The sequence below is a fragment of the Nerophis lumbriciformis genome, linkage group LG04 (assembly GCF_033978685.3).
Source record: "Nerophis lumbriciformis linkage group LG04, RoL_Nlum_v2.1, whole genome shotgun sequence".
Lineage (NCBI taxonomy): Eukaryota > Metazoa > Chordata > Actinopteri > Syngnathiformes > Syngnathidae > Nerophis > Nerophis lumbriciformis.
In genome coordinates, this window is record NC_084551.2 from 27,607,546 (window position 1) to 27,620,000 (window position 12,455).

Below are 12,455 nucleotides of genomic sequence, written 5' to 3' on the forward strand. Positions count from 1 at the left end.
ACTTCAGTAAAAGCCGTTAACCAGTTAAGATTATTTTCTGATCCATTGTGGCTGTGTATAAAGTTCAAAGTTAAAGTACCACTGATAGTCACACACACACTAGGTGTGGTGAAATTACTCTCTGCATTTGACTCATCCCCTTGTTCCACCCCCTGGGAGGTGAGGGGAGCAGTGAGCAGCAACGAAGGCCGCGCTTGGGAATCATTTTGGTGATTTAACCCCCAATTCCAATCCTTGATGCTGAGTGCAGAGCAGGGAGGTAACGGGTCCCATTTTATAGTCTTTTTGGTATGTCTCGGCCGGGGTTTGAACTCACGCCCTACCAATCTCAGTGTGGACACTAACCACAAGGCCAAGTTATTAAAAATTATTGTTACTTTCCAAACTGTATCATCATGAATATTTTTTAATTGATACCACCACTGAAGTTTTGACTTATTTCTAGCTAAATGTGACAATAATTATAAATAATTCCCATGTACACAAACCAAAATGTAACAATATTTGCTCACGTATAATTCCTTTATTCAAATGTTCAATTACAAAGTCTGACAGTACAAAACAAAAATCCCATTTCACCCTCCCCTCCCCACAAACATTCACAACCCTCAATTCCTCATTTAACAGAACTTATGAACACAGCAAACGCAAGATACTAAACAGACATCACACCAACAACCTTTCACCCAAATTTTAAAAGCAAAATGTCTATTGGATTTGTTTCTCCCCTTAATAATTAGTAGACAACTCTGATGCGAGAGTAAAGTTTACTGAATTGGTGACAGGTTTAGCGTAACCACAACATGTAAAGCAGTGCCGTTTCAATTTTAGGGATATTGTCAATAAAAGCATTTAATTTGCAGGTGCTTCACATCCAACGGTTACCATGAGACGCACACTTGCACTCTGTGAAACAGTACAGATTTAACTGGGCACTACAAAAATATCTAATTTCTTTTAGAAACTTTCATGGTAAGACAAAATCCTTCCAAAAAAAGGCAGTCTCAACAACACAAAAGCAGATTAACTTTTCTAGAGGAGACAAAGAATGGAGATATTCGTTCAATTATGATAGAGACACCAGATTTTCCTCATCTTGAAAAATTGGAACAAAACAGGTAGTTGATATGCAAGATTATAAAAAAAAAGAAAAGAAAGAAAAGTCCAAAAATGTAAAACGGACACACAGTGTCACGGAAGCAAGGCTAGACTACTTCAGCAGTGGACAGAAGTCACTGATTCCAGTCTTGTAATGGCCATTTAAAGGACACGTGGGCTCAACGGTGATAGAGAATTTTGGATCTGGGGCTCAAAATATTCTATGGGGAAAAAAACAAACCCACACGCAGACACACACATACAAGACAGAATAACCATCCATTTGCCTACTAATCAGTATTTCCATCAGAGATGTGACAACAGTGTATTAAAAAAGGTGTAGGGGTGGATGCTCACACAAAACATAAAAGTTCTAAGTGCGATGATATCCACCTTCACTGCTAATAATACAAAAGGTAACCTCCAAGACAAAATCAGCTAAAGACATTTACGTCAATGCCTTACTGTTTACTATGGTATTGTCAAACACTAAGCAAGAGGTAGCCCGGGGAACCTTGTGCACAAAACACTTTTAGAAAAAAGAAAAGAAAAGAAAAAACATGGCAGGCTTTAATCTTGAGCAATCCATATCTTCTGACACACAATTACACAGGCACACGGCAATTGTGTGCGTGAAGAGCTCATTCTAACAGCAGCAATACTACCTGCATCCGCAGGTTTCCCGAGTTGAATAAAACTACAGACAAGACAAGACAACTGGGTTTTACCATCAGACGAGTCAACTAATCCAAGGAGCCACCGGGAGCGAGAGAAAATCATTTTACGTGGTTTCCAGATTATGATTATGGCTGTGAAACATCGTTTAGTTGAAGGCGAGGTGCGTCTTTTTTTTAATGACCCTTACTAGTTCAGTCTGTGGTTTAAAAATCAATTAAAAAGTCATCACTTATTCAACTTAAAATGACTACTCACCAAAGCTGCCTTGCAGAAAGCAGACAGTAGAGCAAGTGATCAAGTCTCTGCTACTAAATCCACAAGGTTATTTGTCAAGATTAATTTAAATTTGACCATCCAATGTGATAACCAGACTGACCGGTGTTAGTGGTTATGAATGCCTTTGGTTAATTTGTTAACTTTTAAACATTTTCATATTACTGAAAATCAGCATAAACCTTTCGTGTTTTGAAAAACACCACTTTTCCACCACTGCAATCGTACCCATAAGTGCAATGGCTCCAGATCTATACTGTATCACTCAGACTCAGGTTACTAATTGTGCCCAAATTGTTGGCCTGAAACATCACTTCATGTCATTTTCTTAACAACACAAAATAACCTACCAAACAGTCAAACGTGTGAAATTATGTTCCATAATAAGAACGTTTGATATTTGTGTTGAAATGTGCGCATTAGTTTACAAACTTGTAGCCTGCCTTCAAACCAAGTGTTGTCTTCTGTTCCCTCTGCTCCGTCTATATGATGGCATCAATCGTTAAAAAAAAAAAAAGGCAGCTATTCTTCTTAAATGCGTATTATGCCAAATGAGACATCTTAAGTACCGATCATGCTACCCCTTTAGCTTCACTGGAGTCCTCCCAGAGTCTGAGCCAAACATGCCTGTGTGTGACACCGTGAGTAAACATGCCCTTTTGTCTGCCTGGGACTGGAGGAAAAAAGCCCTTTTTGTCAAACTTTCTTGTATTTTGAATTGGCCTAAACAAACTACAGTCACAGACCTCCCAGCTCATTCCAATGCACTTAATGAGGACATGGATCAGCTGGCGCTAGCTGCACAGGAGGTCATCCAAGCCGAGTGAGGGCATCCTATCAAAGTCACAGGCGTCGAACAAGTCGCTGATTCCCTGATCGTCTCCCAAACCTAATAAGTAGTCATCTTGCTCCAGGAGAGGGGGACCCAGGTTCAAGAAGGGCCCCAGGGTGGAGGGGATCTGGTCCTCCGTTTGCTGGAGAAGGCTAGTGTACGGGGAAGAGATGGGCGAGAGAGCTGAGACGGTGACGGATGAGACTGGCGCCAGGGAGGTGCTGGGGGACTTAGTCGGGATACTTGGATCTGGAGCAGAGTAGAGGCTTTATTTACATCAACGTTTGGAAGCAGGTTATCAACTAACTTGAGCCAACACAGCATACCTTGAAGGACTTTGAGGAACGGTGAGTTCCCATTGATATCTGTGGTGCCATTTTTAACAGGACTACCGTGGTCATTCTCCTCATCTGGACATAGGAGAACTTCTATAGGACCTCTGGTGCTGGTCAAGTGGATGGATAAACTCTGCAGAAAGAAGAGGTCTCCATTAAAACTGCAATTTAGTAAAGTAGCTGACTGAAATAAACATAGCACACCAATGCAGTTGTTTTCCTAATAATATAGTTTGGAAATATTTCCACATGTTTAGGAAGGTGTATCCAAACTTTTGCCAGGAAGTGAATATCACAAAAGTGATATTCTGCACACTTTCAACTTCGGGTAAAATAGCATTTTCCAGTGCAGCTGCAGTATATCAACCATTTTGCTAAGTTTGTTGCAACAATAAGGCATTTTTACAGCACCACTGGGGGAGTTTAATTTGCCATCGCCTTACCTCAAGTGTAGTCACATGCTTTTTACAAGTTAAAAGCCCATTTTGAACATAACTACACTTGACTAGCCAACTACACTCTTACAAGAAAACAGAAAATTACATGGCCATTGCTTTGCTTCTATTTAGTCGGCATGCACAAAGATATGCCCCATTTGCATTCCAAAAGATTGAAAACCTTCATGTTGAGGCAATGCTACAACTTAGAGGATAAATACATGGATCCTACACCATCCTCTCAGACGAGAGCTTCCCGATCCAGTCTTTAAGCATGAACCGATGAAGCCTGCTCATGAGAGGTAAAACGTCTTCAAGGACAACCGCAACATCAACACTGTATGCTGTCAAATTGAAAGGGGTACTGCACTTCTTATTTAAATGTTGCTTAAAGTTCACAATCTTTATGAGAGACAAGAGCACATAATTATGTCTTTTTTAATGCATTCTAACTAGTAAATAAACGAAAATAAAAGTCTGCTTATAATGGAGCCAATAGGAGACATGACGTCATTGCTTCTATTCCGACCATCAAATCCAATAAATAACCATCCAAAAAGGCCAAAAATACACCATTTAAATTTTGTGACCTGAATATTACGTAACCAAAAGCGCTAATGTTAAAGACCTACATTTAGCGGCGCATTGAGGCAATGTCCTTTGCTGTTGTTTGTCGCCTCTGACCTTGTGAAAGCCAATTCTAGATTATAAATCATGTCTCTCACCTTGATAGTAAAACGATGTGGACCAACTGAGAAGTTGGTACACTTGACAGCCAACATATACTCGGAGACGGGGAGAAAGACGTGAAAAACCATTTAACTCTTTGCGACGATTATGAGTCATTCTTCATCTAAACAGGAATATATCAACAGCCTAAAAATCGGCATCTCAGTGAGAGCAAACATTGCACAGCAAATTATGTTTTATTATGTTTGTTGGCTCTCATGAAGTCTGCATAGGTTGTAGTCAGTGTTGAAGTTGAAGGAAAAAGTGATTAATGTGAGGAATCTGTGAAATGAATGTGTTACAGTATGCTTAAAATTAGGAAAATATGTAAATATTACATATTATGAATGTACCTGCAACGACATTACATATATTCTTATAGTGTGTACCGTATATAAAATGTTGATGGAAGTGTTTGGCTGTTTTTTTAAGCTTTATAGGCAGAATAGAGCGACTTTTATTGTCTCCATTGTGCACAGACTTTTGGTAGCATGTATTTACTAGTTAGAATGCATTAAAAAAAGAAAAACATATGTGTCATTGTCTTACATAAGGCTTGTGAATGATAGGCACAAGTGAATGTAAAGAAATACCTCATCAGGATCTGGTACTTCTAGCTTGGTGTCTGTAGGCGCTTTGACAAGAATAACAGTCTGGTCTTGAAGGTTTCCCAGTTGTTTGATGTCCTCATATGTGACATAGGCATATGTGGAAAACAACAAGTCAAAGAAATAACTGCATTCAAAAGCACAAAGAAATTTCACATGATTACAAAACAGGCTGCATTGATATAAAAAATAACCTTTACATGCTTGTTAACTTAACTAGTGAGATATGTTCCCAGGGCATAATTGGCATAAAAACTGCAGAGAAGATGCATGCCACTTAGATTTAATCTTTTAATATATATGCTAAGCTAGAACTCATTACAAATAGCATGCACATGGTACATGCATGTGTTGTTGAAACAAAACTATGTCTATGTCAGTGCATACCTGTAGCCCCCACTCAAAAATCAATGTGTGAAATACGATCGAGTATAAATTACAAAGATCTGCTGAAATTGCTGGTGTTCTTTAAGCACATATTTTAGTGTTTGTAACACTTGCTATGTGTTGTCTAATACTATAGTAGTTAGCATCACATTGAGCAAGTGTTTTGATGGAAAATAATGAAGACTGTTTTAAAGGATGTGGAAAGGATAGACTGTGGTGAAGTGACTCAGGACAAAAAAAGGATATTTTTGATTGCTTGTTGACTCGCTTATGTGCCTTGTGTCCAGGCTGCACCTCTGGATGAGCTGCTCCAGCCTCTGCTCTTCTTCAGCCAGTGCAGAAACTTCTGCTGTCAGTCTTTGTCTTTGGTTTAGTGAGCCCTCAACCTCCAAAAGGCTGCAGCCCCTTTAAGAAGAAAAATTATGAGGTTGCTGCAAAAATTGTACAAGTTTTAACAAATGGAAAAGCACAGACAGGGAGGAGCCAGGAGAGGACAGGTGAATTATGGCCTCTAGCTTGATTATGCTACAGCGTCACAGACCCAATGTAATCGACGCCGGCTCGCTCCTCCCCCTCCAAAACGGCGGATTTTTCGTGCACTTTATTAAAAAAAATTTTTTTTTTAATCTCACTAACTGCAAGGCGGATCTAGGCCCGGGCAGATACATTTCGCTGGATGATATTGACCTACAAATCATTGTAGGTTATTAAAGTATTGTATTTCTTGTATATTTTAACATGGATATTTAAAAGTTGACATTTCAATTACAAAGTTCAGTGAAACAAACAAATAATAAAAGTAAAATATACTCCGTTATCGCGGTAATGTTGATTGTGTTTGAAAAGTACTTTTACCCACACTACTCCTGTTGAACATATCTCAGTCTGTTTCAACTGGAGATTGTGGAGTTTATATCGATCATTTTGTGAAAAAACACCTCAGTCTTTATGCTCAGTGTGAGTAGGGTATCTTAATTGTTGAGACAGTAATGTGTTTATACAAGTTTAGATTGGGGTTTGACGTTTCTTAATGGGGAAAGACGTTGTCACTTGTTTTCATGTTAAAATTTAAGCAAGCTAACGCTAGTTGGTCCATAATTTTATTAGAGTGGTTATCAATCACGTTTTTTCAATAATTTAATACCATAATACTGACCATCAGGAGTTTTACAGCGGTTATAATTATTACAGTTGATGTGCATTTAGTACAAACACCCGGAGCTCCTGTAACCGATGCAAAGAGTGACCGCTCTTGCGGTTTGTAAATACGCATGCACATGACGATTTATCGAAGCTGGCAAAGTTACAGAGTTCAATTTCATTAACCGTTTGATTAATTGACTTATCGAATATCGACCCAGGTCTACATGGATCACAGAGCTGTCATTGATCGTCTTTTCTAATCCATAATTCTCTGTATTTAGCCTTTCTTCGAATTTTCTTCTCCAAAAGCACGACTGCTGTCCCTTCCTACATCATGCTTCAAATCTTGCAGATTTTTACTTTTTTTCCCCCTTATAAGCATATTCTAAATGTTTTTGTACTAAATTAAGTGTTAAATTATGTTTTATTTGTGTATAATGTGTGTGCAGTATTTGTCTTATTTTCTGTTAATTATGTTGTGGCGTTTCCGAATTAAAGGTTACACTGCTTACAACAGTTGGCGGCTAAACTTGGCGCTACTTTATCATCATCATGACAATTTCAAGTTAGCTTTGGTAGAAAAACGTTTTAATGGACTTCATCTTCAACTCCTGCTTCATCAATAACACATCTCCACATGGCAAGCCTTTAACCCGAGCGATGTAAGTAACATCAGACATCCAACGCAGCACTTGAGAGGGCCACCAAACTATCAGAAAGTGTTCAAAGTGGAGATTAAGGCTAAATCTACACTAAACTGGATAACCCCTTAAACGAATAATTATTTAGCCTAAGCCCCGTTTCAGCCACACTAAACCATTGTTTAAGCTCGATTCGAATACTCATCCTCCTACTTGTTTTTCCATGTTCACGTCAATCAACAGGCGTTCTAATTATTCATCAGGCAGAGGGGGAAGAGCAAAGTACAGTACAATACACTTGCAGACCTCCATACACTATCGAGTGCGAGGATAAAGATGGCAGACCAGAAACCCAGAGAAGCATACAAATGTAAATAATAAGCATAATTATTGACTTTCATAATAATGACACTGGTGGTTTTAATGACAGTCAGACTTCAAACCTTTGCTACTACACGTAAATATTGGCTTCAAACACAAATACACAATGAAACATATTTTATATACTGCAAGTTGATGTGGCAGCACTTGCATATTTCAGCAAAAACGTCTCCTAAACAGCATTATTCTTAATGAAGACAGGCGAAAGAAACTAAGAAGAGCACAAGCAAAGCCGAACATTGCGCGCGACGCAATATTTCGATGCGATAATGAATGTTTAACAATGCGGATTTCCACGTTTTAGTGGACATTTTACATGCCTGCACTTACATCCACTGAATGTTGTTCTTTGACTTCTTCTTGATGAGATGAATGCCCTCAAGTACATTTGTGATGTCATACAGCCTTCTTTTCTGCACCTGTACACACAAAAGTACATCACTCCACTGTTCTTATGGGATTCTGAATGACTGACAGCAATGTGACAATATCAGTAACGTTCAAGCCTTTACAAAGATAATGTTTAGTTTGATAAATTGTGGCTGTAGTGTAAAACTGCTGTCGTCTTGGGTCCGTCATGTACAATACCAATGATAATATATACATGGCAAATAATTGCTGATGTTAGTGTACGCTGATAAAGTACTCGGACCAACAATAATAAATAAAGATACTATTGCGCAGGTATTAAATCACTTATGTTATGGCCACTAAGTGTATGCCATACACAGGGTATATGATTAATTGGGGAGCATATACAGTACTTTAACAGTCAATAACCCTTCATACAAGCAAACAGTTCATCAATATGGGGTAGCAAATTACCTGCAAAGTTTCTGCTGCAAGATTTAGGTCCAGAACACCATCGGAAGACTGAGCTAGCAGATCCACAAACTTCTTGGTTAGGAGGCCCAGGGAAGTGTCGTACCGCGTCCTCTCTGGTGGAGACTTAGGCGCTACAGTGGAAGAGAACACGACAAAATAAACACTAAAATAGATTGATGGTGTTTATAATGTATTATTTAAGTATAGCACTTTTTTTTTTAATACAGCACTTTATAATTTAGGGTATTTTAGTGTTTAGGTAAAAGACTGTTGTGTGCTGACAAATAGTCTTTTTTTTTAGTAAGATATGACTCTTTCCGGCGGTCAGTTCTACAAAGGCTAAAGGCAAGTAAGGGTCATTACTTACTCAAAACTCAAACCAACATTTGTCTGCACACAAGAATCTTTTACCTAAAATATCCTAAATTATGAAGTGTCATCCATCAGTTTTTCCTCATTAGGGTCATAGGTAAGATGGAATCCATCCCAACTGACTTTGGGTGAGAGGATGGCTGGTACATCGTGGGCTGGACAAACAAGCGATCACACTCATTTTGACATCTATGGACAATTTAGGCCCGGTTTACACTGCACACCAAATCGGATTTCTTTGCCCAAAAGCGCGATGCAATGCCATGGGGGTGCGTGACCTCGGGTAATACCGGTAAGTTTTTTTCTCTTTTACCAGAATATGATGAACCATATGTAGCACTTGGCTCTACTATAACCACAGTGGGAGATGAGGAAAGACCCGTGTGTCGTTTTTTTTCATGTTAATAAGCTTACAGTGTTATGCAGAGGTAGAGTTATAACAATTTTACGGACAAATTATACTATTTATAGTCACAGTGGAGAGTGGGGGGCGCAAACAGAAAACATTTGAGAAGCACTGCCGTAAAGTGACAGATCAGATTTTTTTGGCTGTCTAAATGCTCCCAAGTCTTTCAAATCTGATCTTTTCACATCAGATTCAGGAGGTAGTCCAAATATGTTTGGAATCTGATCTTTTCAAATGTGACTTTTTGGCAGGGGGGGGGGGGGGGGGCCGCATTGGGCTTAAAAATTGGGCCGGGGGCCAGAAGTGGACTGCATGCAAAGTAACTCACTCTCTCTCTTATATATATTGTACATATTATTATAATATAATGGATAAATAATAATTACAAATAGTTAAGAGTATTTGAAAGTTCAACTCCTACCTTGTTTACTTCCATGACAAATTCCATAAGGTTTTTTTAATCACTCAAAAATATCAAGCAACAAAAATGTGCCAAACATGGATAAGTGTGGGGAGTGTTTTGCATGTTTCCCACCATCCCATGTAATGGATTTAAATGGGTGTCATTTGGCTTTTTTTTTAATATATTGGACGTTTATAAAATCCACAAATTCAATGAGCAGGTTGTGTTATGTGTGACCACGTTTGTATTGGTTGATTTTTTGATTCTGCACCGTGACTAAGTGTTTGGATTGGGTCATATAAGTAAATGCTGTACTTTCTTAACTTGAAAGTGCAGGTAATGACAGTTACTTACGTTTGCCACCAGATGGCAGCAACATCACTCCTGGTCAAATTGTTCACTTAACGAGTGCCATCTCATGGGTCAAATTGAAACCGCCCGCTGCAGTTTGGACACCCCTTGTCTAAATGCAATGAGACCCGTGTGTTTTTTTCGTCAGCTTTGGGCGAGCTACAACATTCATGTGCGCGGGGAAAGACGCAGCCCTCCAGCAGAAGTGGATACTTCATCAAAAGTATATATATACGACGGCTGAATTTTCTGTGCATCACTAGTCAGTAGTGTGCAAATAATAGGCTATTTGTAATATATAAAAATACATTTAGAAAAAAATAGCGATTGTTGAAGGATGGGAATTAACACTCTGGCGTATTTGTTTACATGCATAAGTTGTTTGAGTGAGTTGGGGAAAAAAAAAGCTAACGTTGATTCACGCTGATGGCCTCTACTTAAAAGCCAAAAAGATTAGAACCCTCCCAAATATATTACACTGTATATATACACATTCATACATTATATTATTTAATTTATGTTCATGTAAAAAAAAAAAAAACTATTTTTTAAAGTGTTGCATCTTATTTTATTTTGTAGTAGTAGTAAGGACTCCCTTGTTAATTTACGTAATTGTCAACTTCCTTTGTTTTCACTTTATCAAACTAAGTTAAGTTAAAGTACTAATGATTGTCACACACACACTAGGTGTGGTGAAATTTGTCCTCTGCATTTGACCCATCCCCTTGTTCACCGCCTAGGAGGTGAGGGCAGCAGATTGGCTACCCCAGGTGCCAACCCACTCAGAGGTGGAACAATTCGAAGCATACGAACGTAGTAGGACAGCGGCCGGCGGGCACATCACCACCCCCCACAGGTCGTGTGCTTAATCTAGTGATGTGACGAAGTGTGTCAAGGCTTTGAGGCGTGTGTCAAGTAACTGAGAGGGCGTTTCCGCCAAGCACGTAACGAGGCTTGCTTTTCTGTAGGGGAGGAAATGACGTGAAAAGCCATACCATGTGACTGCTTCGGGAGGCGGCTTAGATTTTGCGAGGGGATTCGACAAAATTTAAACCACTAAAACTTTATTGAAAATGTTGGATTTTAAGAGTTGCGGTCTGTCTGGAATATGGATATATATATATATGATCAATCAATCAATCAATGTTTATTTATATAGCCCTAAATCACAAGTGTCTCAAAGGGCTGCACAAGCCACAACGACATCCTCGGTACAGAGCCCACATAAGGGCAAGGAAAACTCACCCGAGTGGGACGTCGATGTGAATGACTATGAGAAACCTTGGAGAGGACTGCATATGTGGGTAACCCACCCCCCCTCTAGGGGAGACCGAATGTAATGGATGTCGAGTGGGTCTGACATAATATTGTGAGAGTCCAGTCCATAGTGGATCCAACATAATAGTAAGAGTCCAGTCCATAGTGGGGCCAGCAGGACACCATCCCGAGCGGAGACGAGTCAGCAGCGCAGAGATGTCCCCATGATATTTATATATATGAGATATATATATATATATATATATATATATATATATATGATATATATATATTTTTAATACCAATAGAATAAAACAAAAACAGCACATGGTATTCAATTTGACCAGCCGTTTATCACTCCACGAGCAAAATTAATAACACAAAACTGAAACAAAACAGAATATATTTGCTAAATTTAATTTATTTCATAGTTCTTTGGTCATGTAATGGTTTACACCTTTACCTTTTATGCCACATGACGCAAGTTCAATTCTCGACAGTCATTATTTAATTTCAGCAGTTGTCTCACAAGAAGATTTGCACCATACGTGGTGGTGGTATGCTACTATAATAGTTACAGCTGCTCCTGGGGTAGACTGACGGTTTTGTGGGTGTTCCCCTTAAAAAAGTCTGGATATGCCACTGAAATATACCCTAAAATATAACCCAAGTGCTTTGAGCGAGTCCGCTATTGTAGTCAGTAAGTTCCTTATTTTTTTTTCTGTCCTCTTGTTGTGAGACAGACTGGCTTGTATATGCCTCCTCCGCTGTTGCCATTTGTAATACAAAGTAGTGTATAGTTCTAACTTATATCCGTCACGAGTCTATATATGGAAGCGCTAAAAACTACAACATGGCTGACAGGGAGAAGACGCAGTCGAAGTGGAGGCACGTAAATAATACCGCCCACAAAACGGCGCATCCTGAAGAGATGGTCAGAGAGCAGCTTGTCTGTAAAACAATCTATGCAAAATGTTTACCAACCAACCACAAGTACATGTTATATTTATAGTGTTCTTAATGTAGATAACAAAATCATAATAGGCCCTTTCAAGAGTTTAGGCACATACGAGGTGATTGATTGATACTTTTATTAGTGCATTGCACAGTGAAGTACATATTCCATACAATTGACCACTAAATGGTAACACCCGAATAAGTTTTTCAACTTGTTTAAGTCAGGGTCCACTTAAATTGATTCATGAGCAACTAAAAATCAAGTGGCTGAATTAAACTGCGTGCAAACTTGTCAATCTTCATCGCAAGTTGAACATACACACAAGTCTTACTTTTCGGCGT

The 12,455-nt window shown here is 38.9% G+C and overlaps 1 protein-coding gene across 1 annotated transcript in view; it reads right to left on the reverse strand.

Annotated features, from left to right (window-relative positions):
- Nucleotides 1-513: 513 nt before the first annotated feature.
- Nucleotides 514-12,455, reverse strand: part of e2f3 (E2F transcription factor 3) — a 14,030-nt gene continuing 2,088 nt past the window's right edge. The window contains exons 2-8 of the mRNA XM_061951168.1: nucleotides 12,446-12,455; nucleotides 8,368-8,498; nucleotides 7,873-7,961; nucleotides 5,620-5,782; nucleotides 4,976-5,086; nucleotides 3,208-3,349; nucleotides 514-3,130 (exon numbers count right to left, since the gene is read on the reverse strand). The exon at nucleotides 12,446-12,455 is cut by the window's right edge and continues 108 nt beyond it. Coding sequence (XP_061807152.1) covers nucleotides 2,844-3,130; nucleotides 3,208-3,349; nucleotides 4,976-5,086; nucleotides 5,620-5,782; nucleotides 7,873-7,961; nucleotides 8,368-8,498; nucleotides 12,446-12,455 — 933 coding nt within the window. The 3' untranslated portion in view covers nucleotides 514-2,843. The remainder of the gene's footprint in view (nucleotides 3,131-3,207; nucleotides 3,350-4,975; nucleotides 5,087-5,619; nucleotides 5,783-7,872; nucleotides 7,962-8,367; nucleotides 8,499-12,445) is intronic.